The sequence below is a fragment of the Cydia pomonella genome, unplaced genomic scaffold (assembly GCF_033807575.1).
Source record: "Cydia pomonella isolate Wapato2018A unplaced genomic scaffold, ilCydPomo1 PGA_scaffold_207, whole genome shotgun sequence".
NCBI lineage: Eukaryota > Metazoa > Arthropoda > Insecta > Lepidoptera > Tortricidae > Cydia > Cydia pomonella.
Window position 1 is genome coordinate 527,002 of NW_026907847.1, and position 21,983 is coordinate 548,984.

At 36.9% G+C, this 21,983-nt stretch overlaps 1 protein-coding gene across 1 annotated transcript in view; it reads left to right on the top strand.

Moving 5' to 3' along the window:
- Positions 1–21,983, top strand: part of LOC133533842 (uncharacterized) — a 166,226-nt gene that overhangs the window by 111,334 nt on the left and 32,909 nt on the right. Inside the window, exons 3-6 of the mRNA XM_061872900.1 lie at positions 5,492–5,679; positions 9,425–9,526; positions 9,722–9,830; positions 18,307–18,418. Coding sequence (XP_061728884.1) covers positions 5,492–5,679; positions 9,425–9,526; positions 9,722–9,830; positions 18,307–18,418 — 511 coding nt within the window. The remainder of the gene's footprint in view (positions 1–5,491; positions 5,680–9,424; positions 9,527–9,721; positions 9,831–18,306; positions 18,419–21,983) is intronic.

Genomic DNA, 21,983 nt, shown 5'->3' on the forward strand with positions numbered 1-21,983 from the left:
CGTACCGATAGTTGAACCGACAACTATCGGTACGAAACTATCGGTACTGGAACTATCGGTATCGGTAGCGGACCCCAGGCTCCCATAGGCCGTGGCAAAAATGCCGGGACAACGCGAGGAAGAAGAGAGTTGAACCGCCAACTGCAAAATGGACCAAAAAGTTTATTTATTTATTTTTTAGATTAACATCGTGCGCTTAAGTGACATTCACTCATTCGTTCATGAAATATTTAATTGTTCTTGTGATTAGAGCTCTATATAGCTTAGTCTGTAATAATTCACCTAAACTCTCCTGCCGATACCTGTAGGTATGTCACATTAATGTGAAACGAAGTGTTAATGTCTTGTAATTCAATGATGGCTCGTAAAGGTGCGTTTATATTTTGTAAAAACGCCGTGAGCGCGCATGCTAGTTTTCTGTAGATTACAAGCTTTATACAAGCTTTTCATGAGTTGTGTTAGAAATTATGCACAATCTGAAGCAAAGATTCTGTCCCAGGGCATTCGTTAGATTTAGCCGCAATAGAAGCACTTTTACGCACTGGAAGCTCGACAAAGTTGAGCCGGTAGTAGAGACGTGAGATACTTTCAAGTATTGAGAGATATGTTCCTACTCGTATTGTCCAAGCATATAGGTATTAGTCCTCAAGTACGATAATAGATTATGCGGAGAATATCAAACATATTGTTTGCAATCATCCTTTTAATAGATTGAAATTGATTGAATTGAAAAAAACCGACCAAGTACAAACCTGTAGGTATATATTATTATAAGATGTAACTAAAAATTTACGGTTTTCGCAATTTTTCTTTTAGGTATCTGTGCTATAAGACGTTGCTTTGTACCAAATTTCAAGATTCTGAATTTACGGGAAAGTACCCTGTAGGTTTTAATTCCCTTGCGAGTGTCGAAAATTTGCGGCATAAACGGCGTTGGCTTAGAAGTTTGATTTTTTCACAGCTCCAAGGGACAGTAGACCTAATTATTTGATATAAATTTCAGCTTGATACCTCCACGCGTTCCTGAGAAAAAGGGTCTTGACAGACAGACAGACGGACGGACGGACAACAAAGTGATCCGATATGGGTTCCGCTTTTTCCTTTCGAGGTGCGGAACCCTAAAAACAATTTGGTTTATTCTAGGCAAACATATTAGTAGATCGTGAGTTACGCCAGGAAGTCAAACATTCCCATAATGCTCCCCAAAATGGCAGGAAAGTTTAACGCCGTAGAGGGTTGAGTGACATGTAATGACGAAAGTGAAACTGAAAGTCTTTATTCTTCAATTTAGGCATATTACGAAATACATCGAATAACGTCGCTAACGGAGTTACTTTCAGATTTTTTTTTATACCACGACGGTGGCAAACAAGCATAAGGCCCGCCTGATGGTAAGCAGTCACCGCAACCTATGGACGCCTGCAACTCCAGAGGTGTTACATGCGCGTTGCCGACCCTTTAAAAACCTGTACACTCCTTTTTTGAAGGACCCCATACTGTAGACCCTCGGGAAAACCTCGCAATGGAGCTCATTCCACAGCCGGAGCATTCGCGGGAGGAAATTCCTCTTGAACCGCACAGTACGCGACCATTTAGGTTCTAAAGGGTGAGGATGAACACCCTGCCGACGGCGAGACGTGCGGTGATAGAAAGTGGCCGTTGGCATCAATACAAACAATTCCTCAGAGCACAGCCCATTGTACAAGCGGTAGAACACACACACACACGGAGACAAAGTCTTTCCTTAGGCTTAAAGGTTCAATAGGTACCGTTTGAGTTTGGGATCGTCATATAAAATAAAAAAGCGGCCAAGTGCGAGTCGGACTCGCGCATAAAGGGTTCCGTACCATTTGAGACGTATTAAAAAAAAATGTACTTGCTAGATCTTGTTCAACATTTTACCACTTTGGACCACATTTTACCACTTTGGAAGTGTCTCTCGCGCAAACTATTCAGTTTAGAAAAAATGATATTAGGAACCTAAATATCATTTTTGAAGACCTATCCATAGATACCCCACACGTATGGGTTTGATGAAAAAAAAATTTTTTTTAATTTTATGACGTATTAAAAAAAACTACTTACTAGATCTCGTTCAAACCAATTTTCGGTGAAAGTTTGCATGACAATGTATATCATATATTTTTTTTAGTTTTTTCATTCTGTTATTTTAGAAGTTACGGGGGGGGGGGGGGACACACATTTTACCACTTTGGAAGTGTCTCTCGCGCAAACTTTTCATTTTAGAAAAAAATAATATTAGAAACCTCAATATCATTTTTGAAGACCTATCCATAGATACCTCACACGTATGGGTTTGATGAAAAAAGATTTTTCGAGTTTCAGTTCTAAGCAGGGGTCGGACAAAAAGTGCGGATGACGTAAAAATGACGTAATCTTGCACACAGGATGATGTTTGAGTTTGTATTTAAACTTGCGTGTGACATGTAGTAACAAAGTAGTATTAACGAAGTAACAAAATAATCGTAAATAAATCCATGAAATTAATAATACAGGTGGTAGGGTGGGGTAGTGAATAAAATAAATTTCACGAAACTTGTTACCATAAGGTATAATTATTTGAAATTAGTTAGAACAAGTCTGTGGGATTGCTACAATATTCGAGTAAAGATGACATTTTAGAGCGTTTTCTTATACATTAGTAAATATAAATTTTAGCTAAATATAGAGCCAACAATAAGAGAACACGGAATCTAGAATTGTTTGCCTTGCCTATGGTTTCTAATAACAATGTATCCAATAATGCGCCTGTCTTTAGAATGTGTCGTGTATATAATAATTTAGATATTGATTTAGATATTTTGAACGTGTCTTTACCTAAGTTCAAAAATGTTTTGCTGTCCCAAAATTGTAAGTAAATATCTTATCGTACTAATAGTTTGTTATATTTTACTATATTCTTTACTGCCTTTAATAACAAGATTTTATAGTGAAAAATTGTATTTAGCTTAATAATTGTTCCGTGGTTGTGTTGTGTACAATTGTAATCGTGGTGTGGGTAGTGTATAAGATACTTATATATGGAATATTTTAAAATGTTGTTGCCTGCATTGTGTTATTGTACCTATCAAAATAAAATAAAAAATAAAATAAAATAAAAAATAATCGTGAAGATACAATAGATAAACAATAACGAAGTCAATTTATTGTTCATCTGATTGACAATGTGTCAGTCAAAAACGTACTTACTCATTTCAAGTGGCGATATCGTTTAATAAAGAGGTTGATAAATGATAAGTGATAATTGTTTATGAAAATCAAAAATACTATTTGAAATCATCCTATAAGTGGTTTGACGTCATCCGCACTTTTTGTCCGACCCCTGGTTCTAAGTATGGGGAACCCCCAAAATTTATTGTTTTTTTTTTCTATTTTTGTGTGAACATCTTAATGCGGTTCATAGAATACATCCACTTACTAAGTTTGAACAGTATAGCTCTTATAGTTTCGGAAAAAAGTGGCTGTGACAGAATCGGACAGACAGACGGACATGACGAATCTCTTACCCTTCTCTAAACCCTTATGGTTCCGTTTTTTGCCATTTGGCTACGGAACCCTAAAAAGAGGATTTAATATAAAAAGAGCGCAGAAAAGCAAGTACAGTAAAGTCAGGTTATAAAGACGCCCAAGGGACCGCTGATATTACGTCCATTAGGACGAAACGAAATGACAAATCATATTTTTTTAATAAAAATTTTTATATAATTTTGTATTTATTAGTATCCATCCGACCATCAAAGAAAAAAACACTTAAATGAAAATATTTATTTACGTCGTGTTAAATGTCACCGTGTCGTAAATGGAGAGATTTGTTTTGATGAGTCCATTTTTGTACGCGTACTCACTCATAACCCGCAAGGCCGCAAATCACTGCCGTAAAATAAAAAGTCGCAATTCTTGGGATTGTAACTAAGATGACAATCGTTCATCGACAATAAAAAAATTAAATAAGTTTTTTTAACGAGAATATCGTTTTGAATACAAGCCTTTATCGCTGAATGTATGTATGTACCTTTTGTTCCAACAGCCATCTAATACTCATCGAGATAATCTAACAAACCCAAACTCAATTAAGTTGCATTGTTTTATCACACAGTTTCTAAAACTACCTCCTGTGTTCATCATTGATCAGCTCCATGGTACTTTTTTTTCATTTTCAGTTTTATCTTATAAAGTTTAAGCTCATTTGAATATTGGGAAGTGTGGTTTATTTAGGTTTGCAATATTTAACAAATTATATATTTTTTGGCAATTCCGGAAGGAGCACATTGCTCGTAGCAGAGGATGGATTCTCAACTGCCGACTGCGTAAGAGCCGTGGATATGCGCCCAATAAGCTGAACCAACTGATGATTAGTGCCAGGATCGCAAAATGAAGTAAAGATAGAAGTCGAATCTTTGTGACAAGCTTTTTACCTGTAAGCCTGTTTGTAGGGAACGCCGTGCAGGTAATTAAGTAAGTAAATATTCTTTATTGCACCACATACAAAACAAATTCAAACAAGATTTACAATATAAATAAAGGTAGCAACAGGTGTTCTTATCACTGCAAGCGATCTCTTCCAGACAAAGTTAGGGTAGCAGGATATGAAGAACAAAAAACTTTTAAAAAGAGGTAGTGCACGAATAAATTAGAAGAGGATAGGTTATATGTTAAGTAGCGCGAACTGAGGCATAACTAATGCACTGGCCGACTAATCGGCCAAATCAGTAGTGGGTAGATGTACCGACTACTGATTACATCTTAAGAAAATTATTTGACACTTCAGTTAAACAGGCAAGTGAACAAATATTGAGACAAGCATTGTAAAGACTCCGAAAAGCGGCTTAGTCCAATAATATTATTATGCTTCGCTCGAAGTTGTTCCCAACTTGGCGGAGAATTTGTTGCTTTTCGGAGCATTAACGTACCAAAATGACGATTTAATGTATCTAAGAAGTTAAGTCAGTCACGAGGGATTTCCAAAAATAAGTTTTCTAGTGGCTGTTACGGCTGTTATACCTACTCATACCGACGTGGCGCAGCAGCAAACTTGGTGTGGTTATAAAACCAATCCTACGTAACAAAAAAATTGGAAAAAATTATGGTCTTTAAATCGTTATATTTGGCATAGTTCTTTATATTATCACAGATCTGTCTACACAACTAATTATTTCAATTATCATTTAATACTGTGTATAAGTTTCGACGTAATTTAAGGGAGAAGGGGACGACCGCTTCTTACACACATTAAAGTTCCCATTTTTAATTTTTTTATAAGAATTAGGAGCTTTTAAAGAAATGTACGTAATTTATTTTTCGCTTTTATCTCTCATAATAATCAAAAAATCGAGACAATACACTCGGAGGGGCATAGCCATTTTCCATTATGACAATAGCCAGGGAAGAAATTGAGAACAACTTTTTTAAGGAGAAGCAGTCATTCAATATCCTCGTAATATAATATCTCTATACTTAATATTGTCCCCAGCGCCAACATCGTCTCCCCCAACACTGAAGCCCGAACACAACGAGCTGACGGTCACGTTCCCGCCGCTGGATGATCTCTACCACACGCCTGAGAAGCACTTCGCCACTGAAAACAACACGGTTGTGACTTCTCAAATTGGCTCCACGGCGTTGTTACCGTGTGTCATTAGAAACATTGGTGATGGAATTGTGAGTATTTTATTTCATATAATTCCAGTAGCCTCCGCTCGCGGCACCGTCTGCGTAGAAAACACTAAAAATTCTGACTCCAATTCCAGGCTTTTAAGACGTGTATGTTGATTTCTGAATTATAATGGCATGAATGCATACTTAATATCAACTAACTTTTTTTTGTTTAATCTATTTACCATTAAGAAGTTGTTTTTAATCCTTGGTAGTATATTTTCACCTCGACCGCACAAACGCATTATTTATTATTTAATATCAGTACACAAAATATCTTAAATTATTTTACTGCGCCAACTGAAACTGATACAATTAAATGTAACCAACTTTTTTTTTCATGTTATTGATATAACATTATAATTGCTATTTGCAAAAAATGTAGGGAATCTATTATTTTCTCATAATTACGTAATTTACAGACGAAACATGGAGTTCTATGTTTTAGTTTCCCGGTACCGGTAGCGGTCGGTACTCTACAAGGTAATTTTATTTTTTTATGTTTTTATTTTAGCATTTCGTCGGTAGAATTGATTTACCCATGCCAAATTGCAGCTTTCTAGCACTAACGACCACGGAGCAAAGCCGCAGACGGACAGTCAGATGGACATGGCGAAACTATAAGGTTTCCTAGTCGACTGCGGATCCCTAAAAATGTTCCCGTGTTGCTAGGCGTTAAAGTTTGTTTCTCGTGTAGAAATCCTCGAATTTTCCAAGGTTTACTGTTTAAATCAGTTGAGTTTTCGCTTACTCAACTCTCAACGAGCAAACGCTTTTCTGACGCTTCACTATGAGTCTATAAAGTCAAGGTTTATGCTGCTATCATTGCAAGTACCATTTCTTCGACTTTTCATTCTGATTTACTGTATTTACTTTTTCTTTTAAGCCAAAATTAATAAATTAATGACTATAATTAGTAAAAGTATGTAGGTATATACTGAACTTCGAAGAAATTCACATTACCTGCTTAAATTTACAGTACGAGCCGGGGTGGCTCGCACATAATAAGCTTAATTTTGCGCGCAAATTTAATTATACCGGAACCCCAATAAACAGTCGATTCTGCAAAAATTAAGCAATTTGCAAACTCATAATATGGTAATTATATGCGCCGAGCCAAAGAAGCGGAAAATACAAGGTGAATTATAATTCTACTTGACTTTAATGAAAGTCTTTTGTTTCTTTTGTATTTAAGACTCGGGCATGTTGAATATCTTTAAGGGAATATTATCATGCTACATTTTCGTTGCAAAGGTCAACAGACTACTAATTAGCTGTTAACGTTCAAATGTAATAAAGAAGCAAACCGAAAAATGGAGTGTCAATCAGGTTCTAAGTATGTTCTCCGTCCTTTTTCCGTTCTTTCTACTCGTATTAAATTTACGAGTTAGTCGCTGTACGCGCAAAGCACACGCGCTTAACCCTTGATTTTTTACTAATTACCCAGTACAAACTAGCGATTAGCCCAAAACACATTAGTCCCACTCAACAAGGTAAATAAACGCAGCCTGTTACGAACGTATTAAACGAGCCATTAATTAGTAAGGTAGGCTGCTGAAATGGTCGTCGTGTTACGATTGTTTTATGTGGTACACTAATGATTTATTTCCTGGCGTTCACTCCTCTTTTAAATAGTTTTGGATGAATTGTTGAAGAAGAGACGGATTGATATGAAAGGCTGTTCAACTTATTTTAATTATGAGGTGGAATGAAACTGTCTATAATGAATAAGTATCTCAGATGTAACAGACAACTTCTTAATTAGAAGTTTTTCAATTTTGCTGGCGTTATAATAGGAGCCTGTTTAATGAAAGAAAAATAAATTCCCGAATTGTAAGTTTCTATTATCTTACCTCTGAATAAAAATATAAGTGATGATTGACTGTGTCTTGATTATTTAATTGGGTCGAATAATTTGACTCTCAAATTTAATTGTCTCTTAATTTGCTCAACATTGTAATTGGAATTCAATGGCACATGATCTGCGTTCATTAGAGGAGGCATTGATCCGTGTAACATTTCGGAAATGATTATCCCGGTCTTGAATTTCATCGTATCTAGATCTATCTTAAACAATGAAATCCCTCTTCAAGGTTTGCTGTTTTGTTATTGTATGCTCACAAATTTTATGAACGATTTTTTTTAAATAAATATTATAGGACATTATTACCCCAATTAACTGAGTTCCACAGTAAGCTCAATAAGGCTTGTGTTGAGGATACTTAGACAACGATATATATAAATATTTATAAGGGTTAAACAACGTATAAAATAGCTCTCAGTAAATTCAGCTTCAGGCATCTTAAAGGAAAATTTGATTTAACATCACAGGCACACGAATAAGCCCTCAAGTATTCAATGTCTCAATTAAGAAGCATCTTGACTGTAAACAAAGTATATAAACGTCATTTACAGTACATATGGGGCTACTTTATAGCACTAGTGCGAGAAGTAGCATATTACGTTACTGTGTCGAACATTTAAAGGGCCATATGTACTGTAAAACGTTGTACGATACATGTGCGAATAGGTAATTCGCAACTCGTGTCGATTTAAAACACTCCCTTCGGTCGTGTTTTAATTTATCGCCACTCGTTTCGAATTTCCTATTTTTCGCACTTGTATCGTAATGTACTATTCCTTACTTTGTAAACTTAGTTACTTTGTAATATTTATAAATACTTAAATCCAGAGCCAACGAGGGGGGGGGGGGGGGTTTAGGGTCGGCAACGCGCATGTGACTCTTCTGGGGTTGCGGGCGTACATAGGCTGCGGAGACTGCTTACCATCAGGCGGGCCGTATGCTTGCTTGCCACCGACGTAGTATAAAAAAAAACTTAGAAAACACCCATGACTCAGGAACAAATATCCAAGTTCATCACATGAATAAATGCCCTTTCCAGGATTTGAACCCGGGACCATCGGCTTCGTAGGCAGGGTTACTACCCACTAGGCCAAACCGGTAATCAAATAAACTTGATTTAATTTAATATTTCCTCTGGGTAAGTAAATATATACCGTCAAACTAGCCAACTTAGCTCGTTTTTTGTTCGGAAAACACGATTTAAAATATATATATGAAGGCTAATACATATAATAATATATAAGTGCGAGATTGTTTTATGCGCTTACCGCTGCGTTTACCACGTAAAACAATCAAATGTATGGTCATTACTCATTAGATTATCTGATATAAAATGATTTTTCACGCTGCGTTATCTTAAACTGTTATCTTACCATTGTGTTTACCTCCATTGTGATCATACGCATAATATTATTTGCAGATTTTTTAAATCATCAATGGACCAATGCTAAGGAAACTGTTATTATCGAAGCTGAAAGAGCACAGCGTGAAATCTTTAAAAAATGGTCAATGAACCATTCAGAAACTCAACATTTTTAGGGTTCCGTACCCAAAGGGTCCGTCCGTCCGTCTGTCACCAGGCTGTATCTCTTGAACCATGATAGCTAGACAGTTGAAATTTTCACAGATGATGTATTTCTGTTGCCGCTATAACAACAAATACTAAAAAGTACGGAACCCTCGGTGGGCGTGTCCGACTCGCACTTGTCCGGTTTTTTGTGACGGGCAAGGGCAGCATCCGTTCGGAAACACAAGCAACACCTCATTAAAGTGTCAAAATAATCTTTACGTGTTGGTTTCGGCTCCATACATGCTTTCCAAATGTCCGTTGGGTCAGTAATGTGCTTTGCGTGGCCAAACTAGTACTAGTACCTACTTTGTCTGCAGATATCATGGATAAGAAGAAAAGACTATCACCTTCTCACAGTCGGCCTGACCACATACAGCTCCGACCAGAGGTTTCAAGCCATACATCTACAGCATTCAGAGGTAAGGTCATTTAATAAATACGTACATACCTATATGTACTTTAATTTTTATTGTAGCAATTTAGATACAATAACTTAAAAAATGCAAGGTGTAAAAAACCGACTGCAAATATATTCAGTTATTATTATTTCAATTTTTTTTTATGAATATATATTACTTAAAAAATCTTATAAAACAAAATTTATTTTGATACAGGACTGGACACTGAAAGTGAAGTTCGTCCAAAGTCGTGACGCGGGCATTTACGAGTGCCAGGTTTCATCTCATCCGCCCACCAGTATATTTCTACGGTTAGATGTTGTTGGTAAGTTTTATGTACTTAGTTACGGTTTTTTATCTATAAGGTTAGGTGGGGTTAGGGAAAATTATAGGGTAAGAGAAACCTCGTAGGAAAAATAGACAGTACCAATCGTCGATACTTAAATAAATACAAATATATGAGAAACTATTTTTTTACATACATTACAAATTTATTTATTTAATCAAATAAATAAATTTGTAATGTATGTAAAAAAAATAGTTTCTCATATATTTGTCATAAAATAGTTTCTCATACATTACAAATTTACAATGGCCACAGACCGCGCCGACTACTAGTCGGCGATGCGAACGGCTCGTGATAAAGTTTATCAAAGATGGTCTATTTGAATAGCAATTCCTTCTAGCGATAATCGATTGACATATTTTGAAGAAACAGAGTTTTGGTAGGAACATTGAACCTTTGGTACCACATTCCAGCATAACATTACCTTATACCTAATATTACAGAATACAGACTGATTGAATATATCTAAAAACCAACACCAACAACATCCTCTTTGTATATTACAATATTATTTTTATTGCGAATTTAAGATACCTGTTGACATATTTTGTCCTTAAAGATGTTGTAGTCTATGACAAATAAACGTAATATTGCTTTGATGATTTCAATACCTAATTGAAATGGCTCCTTCAAAGTTACCAGTTAGTTAGGGTAATTGGGTGCTTACAATATCTTTGAATTATTACTATTATATTGTTTCAAGTATCTTGTTAGAGACTTAGGGCCTGTTTCACAGTGTCCAAGTTAAGTATTGGATAGCTAATTAACAAATAAATTAACTGCCAGATAAATCTTGCTGCAAAACTTACAGTTTATCTACCAGTTAAGCTTATTTGAAGATTGTGAAACCCCAACGATACCTTTATTCGTCAGATAAGTGGCAAGTAGCTTATTCAGGACTTTACTTGGACATTGTGAAACAGGTCCTAGAATTGTTTTTGATACTTTAGTAATCAGTTAAGAAAAAACCTAGAAGTGGAAAGTTGTTTTCAACACACCAACTGGTAAAGGCCCTCTTGTTTGTTCAAAAACTAATGAGATAGTTGCATTTTATCCACATGTGGGGCAAATAATCAGATGCAAATTTTGAGTTGTTTCCTTATGTTAACTGGTAAAATTTGCTTTAAAATGTTTTTTTTTTATTAAGTTTATTTGGATTTGTTATGGTATAAGTAAATAGTAAAGTTAGTAGTTTCCTCGCGTTGGTGTGGTGAAAAATTTTGTGTTTCACTCGGAGGCAAAGTTTGTTTAACCCTCGTGCCTTGAAACCCTCGCAACGCTCAAGATTCTAATTATCGAACCCCTCGCTACGCTCGTTGTTCAATTTTGGAATCTTTCGCTTGCTCGGGTATCAATATTAGCACGAGCGGATAAAAACCAACAACGTTGCCCCCTTGTAAAACAAATAACTTTTTCGTAGATATCAATTTTCTCTTTCAAATCTGTTAAAAAATTTTTGCTTGATTGAGTAATAAATATCACAATATCCAAACATAAAATATTTTTATTTTTCTTAGAAATATTAATAACATAAGAATGGCATATAGGAATATTTTTACAACATTTTTTTTCATATCGTAATAGAGGAATCAGAATCAAAACAACGAAAATCATTTTTACTGATGTATGCTTTATTAAATATGTTAAAACGGGTCACTCACGTATTGACAACACTCCTCGGTACGGAGTGAAACATGTCGAGCGTTTTTGGCGTAAAATACGTGATTGACCTGTTTTAACATATTTAATATGTCGGTGTATTCAAAACGTATGCTTTGACTACCGTACAGTACCGGCGAATAATAAAGTACCTTCAAGTTTTTACGGTAGACCTTTTTTTATTTTTTGTAAGTGATTTCGACCTCACTTTTTTAGGTGGTCTAAGTAGTTCTTTGTGCGAGCGATGAGAAAAATTTATCTTATGTAATGGTTTCATAGAGAATCCTTTTTATATATAGTCGACTTAATTTTTGTAACTCACAGTATTTTATTGCAGTATTCATCATATGTTTGTATAAAATGACTAGTAAAATATGCTATCTACAAACTAATTGTTTACTGTATATAATAATGTACAATACGAACATAATTATATACAGTAAAAAACACAAATGTGATATAAATATTGAAACTCAAACAAAACAGCAAAAACCATGAAAAGCGCTCATTTCTAAAACATCACATGGCTGGGTAGACGGAAAGCTTTCGCAAATATGCTTTAAAACAAATTCAAATGGAACCCAAAAATTTACAACCACAAAGAAACGCAGGTACTTTATACTAAACCTTTGTTTATATATGTGGGTTATGTCCCGTATTATCATCAAAACGGGTTGAAATGTCAAAACCGTGAAACATTAACATTCCATTTACAATTTACTTTATACAGTTGGGTCTTTATTTTTGAATGTTTATGACTTAAGGCGGCTGGTTCCCACTACCTCCCGCCTAAAATGAAGTCACGTTTTGCATTTTTGATAACTCTGACCCGGTGTCCGCTTATTTTAAGTTAGATTTCCGGACGTAGTATGAGAACTAAGTTTATTTCCTTTTTATAGAATTTCCTTTATAAAACAACTTGGAAACAGTATTAAATTCCACCAAAAACATTTCCATACAAAATGTTGCCAAGACGAAACCAAGGCTCGTACTGTCAAAAAGTTATCAGATCTCTTGTAGAGCCAAGCGCCAAGCTTCTAACTCTACAAGCCCTAATTTCACAAACTCTACGCCTTAGTTAAAATATGTGGCTTGGCCGTTTAATACTGTTGACATCGTATCCTGAGAATTTTGTTTATCTGGTATAATCCAAACCTAATTTATGAGGGATCAAAAAAACGACGAAGCTCTTCAAGAAAAGACGGGGTAGTGCCTTTGCGCTTCGCTTTACTAATCTTGGCTAGGATAAAATATTGTAAAAGCAAATTATAACATACAATTAATGAAGATAAGAAGACAGGAAAAATGTAACGTAATTGCACTATTTTCTGCATTTTTAGTGCTCCGTACAAAACTACTTCGGACTTGCAAATCGGTTACATGCGTCCTTCTCAGAGACCGTTTGACGTAGATACCTAAAATTTGAAGTACCTAGTTATAACGACTACCGCTAACTAACAGGCCATTGGAATTATATCAGTTACCTGTCATTCGCGCGTTCATTACACTGAGACTTATCCGCACAAGTACTTACTCTGCCATAACAAATTCGACTGTCCCAGCCTGACCCAGGCAATTTGCTACCGTGTCAGCTCCGACGCGGCTCGGCAGCGCGCTGCTCGCAAGCACCAGCTGTTTGCGGACTCGCGTTGCCGCACCCATGCTGGAGAACGTGATCCCCTATACAGGCTGGTTAAATGTTACAATTTGTATCTTAATGAAATTGACATTTTCAAGATGTCTGACAATGTGTATAAGAAGAACGTGATTCAATTGCTTCAAACAAAACATTACTAAAAGTCGCCCCGGTGGACCTTGCCGTTTTTACTCGCTCCTTAAAATGTATCTATACAAAACTACTTCTGCTAACTCGATAATTAATTTGTTACTGTATCTATAAACCTGTGTTGTAACCGTAGCTGTGTTAATCTTAGTTTTATATCCGTTATATTGTTACCTAGCGCTATATATTGTAGATTTATCAGTAAGTAATCCAGTAATCTGTGGACGATGTTGTTGGTCACTTCATTATTCTTTGTATTTTATTTTTGTGTCTAAACCTGTGTGTTACTGTTTTTTGTCCCGAATAAAAAGAAAAAAAAAAGTATTAGCGCGAACGAAACACCCACGCGACAGTTAACTGATATATATGATTCCAATATCATTCTAATATCGGTTTGGTATCAGTGCACGTTCTAATTGGCCTTTATGTCAAAACCGCTTATAATTTATTTTAGGGGGTAATTTGAGGGGTAGAGAGGGGTAAACTGATTTTTTTTTTCATTTGTAAGCCTTGCATAGTGTGCAGCTTGCAATAAATTAAATTAAGGAACTAATTTTGAGTTTACTTGCAGTAGTTTCGATAAAAAATGCGTTTAAAGTTGCAGGTTTTCATATAAAAAAATTCTCCTCTGTGCTCGCGATTTCCGCAAAAACTATATAGTTAACAGAAAGCTAACTATATAGTTAAGAATGAACTGCCGCCTGCGGTATTTCCGGACCGATACGACCTTCAAGACGAAACTACTCCACTGTAGACCATATCTTCACATTACAGCAAATAATTGAAAAATGTAGAGAATATAAGAAAAAAATCTACTTAGCATTTGTAGACTACTCTAAAGCCTTCGATTCTATTTCGCATCAAACTCTATGGAAAGCGCTAGAAGAGCAAGGTATTCATGCCAAATACATAAATATATTACAAGAAATATATAGGAAAAGCAAGGCCGTAGTGAAGTTAGAAAGAAACGGAGATAAATTCGATATCAAACGAGGAGTAAAACAAGGAGACCCTATCTCACCAAACCTGTTCACTGCTCTGATGGAATATATCTTTAGAAGGCTAAACTGGGACCAGTGCGGTATTAGAATAAACGGTAAATGGTTAAGTCATTTACGCTTTGCCGATGACATTGTTCTCATGACAGAGAGTCATCTACAGCTTCAACTCATGCTCCAAACCTTAGACCAACAAAGTAGAGTATGCGGATTAGAAATGAATCCCGATAAAACCCGCGTAATGACAAACAATGAACAAATATCGGTATCTATACAGTCGAAAATTATTGCCTACGCCGAAGACTACTTATACCTTGGTCAAAATATATCGTTAAGAAAACGTAAATTGGACGAAATTGAGAAACGCATAAAGAAAGCGTGGAGCGCTTACTGGTCATTGAAACACATATTCAAGTCAAATTTGGATATCAAACTAAAAAAGAAAGCGATGGATTCAGTCGTCACTCCAACTCTTATCTACGGATGTCAGACCTGGGCCATAACTAATGAACTCATAAGTAAAGTACGGGTATTCCAAAGAACTGCAGAACGCAGCATGCTTGGCATCAAATTATTGGATAAAATAAAGAGCGTCGACATCCGTAAAAAGACCAAAATTACTGATGCCGCCGAACTAATTTGCCGACTGAAATGGAGATGGGCCGGGCACACCGCCCGAACAAATGATGGTCGCTGGAGCGAACAAATGCTACATTGGTACCCGCGCGACGGTAAAAGATCGCGGGGTCGCCCGCGGCGCCGCTGGCGGGACGACATCGAGGCCGTGGCGGGCGTAGCCTGGACGAGAATTGCTGCGGACAGAAATACATGGCACACGATGGAGGAGGCCTATGTCCACAAATGGACATCACAATAAATATTTAATAAATAAATAAATACAATAATTAGTAGCATAACTTATCAACCTAAATTATAAGAATGCATGGGACAATAATTAAAAAATGAAATTCAGTATTTATCTTTATAATTGTATAAATTTACACTGCAAATTATGAAATATTATTAATACTAAAACTATTTACAAAATCATTGCATGTTTTGAAACCAATGTAATATTTATTGGAATAAATGGCTCTACTACTACTACTACTACGACCTTCAAACCTTCAAGAAAAGAGCGTACTCCCATCTTAAAGGCCGGCAACGCACTTACAAACCCTCTGGTGTTGTAGGTGTCCATGAGCGGCGGTAATCGCTTACCATCAGGTGATCCGTCTGCTCGTTTGCCTCCTCTACCATAAAAAAAAAGCGGACAACAATGAACTAAACAGAGCGTGGGGAAATTTATCAAGTTAACCTTGTTTATAATAGTTATTTGACTGGAACTGATATTAAGTTACTTAGGGACTCGATATTTAGTGAGTCTCAAGTTTACAATGGTTGTCGTATACTTTAAAATACAATCTTTAATTTTAATAATATTTATTTGCGTAGATGTTTTTATATGGTTAGGAACATTAATTGCCTAAAAATACGCGATGACGGGTAAGAACTATAACGGGTTCACACTAATTGGCTAACACATTTATATATTTGAAGGAATATATAATTATATAATGTAGAATGTTTAATAATTTCGATTATATAATTATGTATGTATTATCGACTTCCGCAAATTGACGACTGACTAATTGTAAGTAAAGTAGTATTTTAATAGGCTGTGTGAAAAATAAGACCCGTTATTTACAGTGCACAGCCAGTATCCCGGTACATAAAATTGTTACGACTTCGTCTTCGTTATGCAAGGTCTCCACGCCAAAAATCCAATTACTATCTCTCGCGGAGACTACTTTTATTTTTGGTCTAAAAAAATTCTGTGCACTAACAACCTATCTCAGCCTGAAATACTGGCATAGAGAATCCATCACGAGTCGGTTTCGGGCTCTGACACGTGAAAAATGGCGGCCGTTTAGACGAATTAATCTTTCAGAGATTTGTTTATTTTGTTACAGTGTCATTAGTAACATGTCATGTCATTTATGACATGATTTATAAGTAAATTTTCTAGTTTTTGATTTGTTTTGTTCCGGCACGAGATTATATGACATTTAAAACTACGAATGACTGAAAGTACCTACATGCTAAATTCGACTGAAATTTGAATGATGGCTCAATCTACCAGATTCCTCCTATATATTTTCACTTGCGAAATGTCACCAAATAAAAAAAATTAACTGTACAAAAAAGAGTTCCTCGACCTGATAAGAAAACTCAAACAATCGAAGAATTTGTATACTACATTGAAAAACACCGATTCAGTGCAGAACTTGACCACACATATTACTGTTTTTTTGGTAGGAAGTACCGCTTGGAAAATTTTGATATTTAGGCAAGTAGTAGACTAATGTATGGTCTACAAATAGAAAAAAAATAGAGGTGTCACTACTTCACAGCCACATATTTTTTTTTGTCTTATTTTTTTCTTTATATGACAACTGCTATTCGTGTTTTTGAGTATCGATTCATTTCTAAATAAAGAACATCATTTTAAAATTTTAAGCAAATCGCTTGATTACATCCCGAAATACAATACATTACAGAAAAAACTTCTTCTCAAAAGTGACAACCATTTAAAAATGCTGCATGCGATTTGTATAAAAAACACCAAAAATGGTAGGTAACATTGCTCACCTATTTTGTAAAGAAGTTTACATAGATAACTTTAAGATTTTCGAAGGGAACGGTGATCGTTGATTCAACGTCTTACGAGCTGTATTTCCATGCGAAATTGACGTGGGCAATGTTGGCGAAAACTTCATTTAACTTTACCCGCCAAGAAAGTGGTTAAAATGATGATCAAATTCTTCATGCAATTTAACATATGTGTATGATTACAATGGATGCAGTAGGCAAGAAACAATGTTAGACTTTCATAGATTTTTCTTTACAAACTGAACATTTTTCCAAAAAAGCGAGCTAAGATATTTTTTTTTATTCAGGTACTAAAAACTATATCTGAGCTTATTTACTAAGTATCGTGTCAAAAATTATGTCGACTTTGAATCCTTTACGGTAACGTCCGGAATTGGGATTCAGCCTCTAGGAGCTACACAGCAAAGCAATGAAAATCTTTAGGCTACGGTGACTGCTGGTAAGGCGGGCCGGATACTTGTTTGCCACCGACATGGTCTAAAAAAGACTATACGGTCACGTCTGAAAATATCGGTACGAAAAAAGTGCCAAAAATATGTAGATACGACTTTATTGCCCATACTTTAAGGTATACATATTTTTGGCACTTTTTTCGTATCGATATTTTCAGACGTGACTGTACCAGCATTTCTGCTGCAGTATTGCAGCGGAGCAGTTCTGCCGCAAATGTCAATAATCAGGACAGCAACATCGATTTACACATTAGCGGCAGTGATGTCGCGCAGCAATAGTGCTGTAGTTAGTAATAAGCAACGTATAATGAAAATGGAAAACCCACAATTTTTAGGAACTGTCCGCCTAATAGTAGGTATATTGGTGTCAGCGCTCAGCCGATACATCGCACATCATAATCAGATTATATACCATTATAATCATATATATCAATCTCGACACCTAAACTGTTTTGTATATTCTAATTATGACAATAAAAGTTGTAGTTAAATTAACATATCAATTACGGGAATGAATGTGTTTGTGTAATAATTGCCACTCATAGTTTGGTAAATAAAAAATAAAAAATGTGTTTTTTTTTTTTCGCAAACAGTAAGCATTTAGGGCACAATATTCAAATACAAATAAACGTGCATAAGAATATTCGATTTTTAGCCAGGGGTGATTTTACTATGGCATTCTGGCCCTTTCAATCATAATAAAAATTGATTGATTAGCGATTTGTATGTTTCAATAATTACATGTCGGAAAAGGTTATATATGGCATATAATTATTCATTTCGACTTAATTACGTGCTATTTATGTCACATTACTGATATTAATCATGAGTGCCAAACTCTTGAATCATAAAGCGTTATGATCTTGACTAAAGTATTGTAATTATTACAGAGGCACGCGCGCAGATTTCGGGTCCCACTGAGAAGTATCTCAAGCCAGGCTCGACTTTACGTCTTCAGTGCGCCATCGTGCAGACAACGGAAGCACCAGCTTTTGTATTCTGGTAAGATTTTGATCACATTTAATCAGCCGCATGGTAACATAAATAGTCTCTAAGTCTCTTAATGATGTTTTCCTGAGAAATATTGGCGCGGCGGTTGTAAGAGACATCACTCGTACTTTCATCATCATCAGCATAACAGTGAATGCCGCTGATTTGCAGCATGTTATTGATATTTTACAGGACGAATAGCGTGGGCGATAGCACACAGCCATGAGGGACACCAGTATTCACAGACAAGGAGTTTCAGCATTCACCGTAAACTACGACCTTTATGCTTGTGTCTGCTAGAAAGCTACTGATCCATTCACATAGTTTATCGAGAAGCCTATATAGGATGGAAGTTTCAAACGGAGAGACTGCTTTGTGCCAAACGCGATCGAAGGCCTTCGCTATATCCCAACTATTCCAAACTAACTAATACCAATGCACGCGATTTACCTTTTGTCTCGATCGCCTGTGCCCAATGATGTGTCAGGTAAACCAGAAAATCACCAGGCGAACGGAAACTGGGAAAAGGCACCTCCCTTGGTTCTCTATAACTCCCGAAGTCGTGCTTTCTCCGGCCAGTTGTAAAGGTTTACAATCCTTTAGAATGGTGTCAAAGTCGTCTCGCTGTCTCCTCTTGGGGCTACCCCGCCCACGCTTCTCTACCGGCATCCACATAGATATTGGGGAAAATTTTACAGTTCTCATGATCACACAAGTTTTCTACTCTCTGGACAACTTGTGAGCAATGGGCGTGTAGGTAATGATTTTATCATAATATTCATAATTATCCAAGTAACAGGAGTATCCTTTCATGTAGATAAGGGTTTAAGAAAATTAACCTTTTTTAGCCCTTAACTTTTGAGTATGTCTACAGGAAAGACGTTAACATAGTTTTGAGTTTAACCCATTTACTTGAAGTTTTCACGAGTTTTGGAGAAGCTGCTTTAGGAATGAGTTATAACATTAATTAAATTTTTAACAATAATTATGAAATATAATGAAATACAACAAGTTGAATATCGCACACCCGAGTGTGGGCTTTACATGTTTAAATAGGGTAAATATTGCTTCATATAAATAAATAATAAAGCAAAATAAATTCATGCGCTCATGAAAAATATACAGAAATATATTGAAATAATAATTATTGTGAAATCAGCAAAAGTTAATTAATCTGATATATTTTGACGTTATATCCCTAATTTTCTTATAGTAACTTCATACTCGTAGTATCAAATCTTTTTGATGGTTTATAAAGAGTAGCTGATTTTACTGGTTAGTGGACATAATATTCTTTTTCAAGTTACACTTATACTTTCTCAGATCCTAGTATAACGGCCTTGCCCCTCTAAGTAAAGCAAGAACATAGTCAACGCTGCAGCATTAACGTTGCAATATGCAACAATAACACTGCTGCGTTTGTCATCCTAACGTAACCTTAAAGGAGTAGAATCGATCATTTCTAAGACATTTAAATTACAAAAACCGAGGTAACCAATCAATGTGAATCTTCAAAATGTCCCTCATCATTGTCTCTAATATTGACAGCTCTCTTAGTATCGATCGATAGACGCGAATGAAATCTCACTAGGATACTTTAATAAAATTCTCAAACTCTGCTGCCAAATGCGAAGCCTTAAATCGATAACGTGCCATTTTGCAAGCTATTCCAGGCACCTGCTCCCTATTAGTCATGTTCTTAGAACTATGAAACTGTCTGAATATTTAGTTATACCGCTTTTGGTGACCCCGACGTGATGCCATGGCCGACAAGATGTTAGAGCACGCCGAGCCAGTCACCGTTGCTGCAGTCACACGAGCCACAGATTTTGAAGCCCCGCAAAGCAGCGCAAACACATTTTTTGAGAAGTTATCCCAGAAGCTCGACAATTTAACACTCGAAATTGCAGCCCTTCGGTCCGGCGGCCGGCAACGCTATCGCCGTCCCTTTCGCTCTCGCAGCCGTTCCCGTTCGAGATCTATGTCGGCGCATGGAACTTCACGCAAGCCCGGTGATCCTGGATGGCTGTGCAGATATCACTTCAGATTCGGAGACAAAGCACGAAGATGTGAATCGCCGTGTAGCAAGAAGATTAGCTCATCGGAAAACTAATGCCTACACCGACTCTGGCGGGCCTCGGTGTACCTCCAGTCAGCAACCGCCTTTGTGTCATCGATCGCAACTCTCGAGAACGTTACCTCGTCGACACTGGCGCCGAAATATCAGTACTATCGTCGCATCACAAGAAGAACCAGTTATCAAGCACCTACAAGCTTTACGCCGCAAACGACACGCCGATTAAGACCTATGGAGAGAAAACAATCACTCTTAACTTGGGGCTACGGCGCGACTACCGTTGGACGTTTATCGTGGCTGCCATCAAGACCTCAATCCTCGGAGCTGATTTCCTTCGGCACTACAAGCTGCTACCTGACCTAGATCAAAAGAAGCTCATCGACAAAACCACTAAACTCCAAGTCAACGCATTAACAGTTCGAAGTACTCAAGAAACCGTCTATTTGATCAGCAGCAATCAAGCCTACTACGAGATTCTCAAACAGTATCCTAATGTACTACGACCAATGTCTTTGAAAACGCCGGCCAAGCATAACGTGCAGCATTTCATCGAGACTACGGGCCCCCCACTCTTCGCCAGGCCACGCCCACTGCCGCCCGACAAATATGCAGCGGCGAAGGCCGAATTCCAACGCTTGATGGAAATGGGCATCTGTCAACCCTCAAACAGCCCCTGGGCAAGTCCGCTGCACGTTGTCAAGAAAAAAGATGGTTCTCTACGTGTCTGCGGCGATTATAGACGTCTGAACGCCGTAACACAACCCGATCGCTATCCTTTACCTCGAATTCAAGATTTTACGTACCAGTTGCACAACAAGAATATTTTTTCAAAATTAGACCTGAAGATGGCGTATTTTTGGATCCCCATGAACAAAGAAGACGCGCAGAAAACTTCAATAATCACACCGTTCGGGTTGTTCCAGTTTAATTCAATGACGTTCGGGCTCCGCAACTCAAGCCAAACATTCCAACGATTCATGCACGACGTTCTACGAGGCATAGATGGCTGTTTCTGTTACGTCGATGATCTTCTCCTGTCCTCTGAAAATGAAGAAGAACACAAAACACTGCTTCGACAAGTCCTGGAACGCCTAGATAAATACGGCGTAACTCTCAATGTCGATAAATGCGAGTTCGGACGAAGAAAAATCAACTTCCTTGGCTATGAAGTATCACCCGACGGCATCAGTCCCACTCAAGAGCGGATCGAAGCAATATTGAATTACCCAAAGCCGAAGACAGTCTGTGAGCTGAGAAGATTTCTAGGCATGTTAAATTTTTACCGTGACTGCCTACCACATCAAGCGGAACTTCAGTCTCAACTCAACAAGTATCTGCACAACTCCAAGAAAAATGACAAGACTCCTATCGAATGGAACACCGAGTCAGATGAAGCTTTCAAGAAATGCCGCCAAAGCATATTGGAAGCAACTACGCTATCGTATCCAGTTCACGGCGCTCCTCTATGTATCATGAGTGATGCATCAGACCACAGCGTAG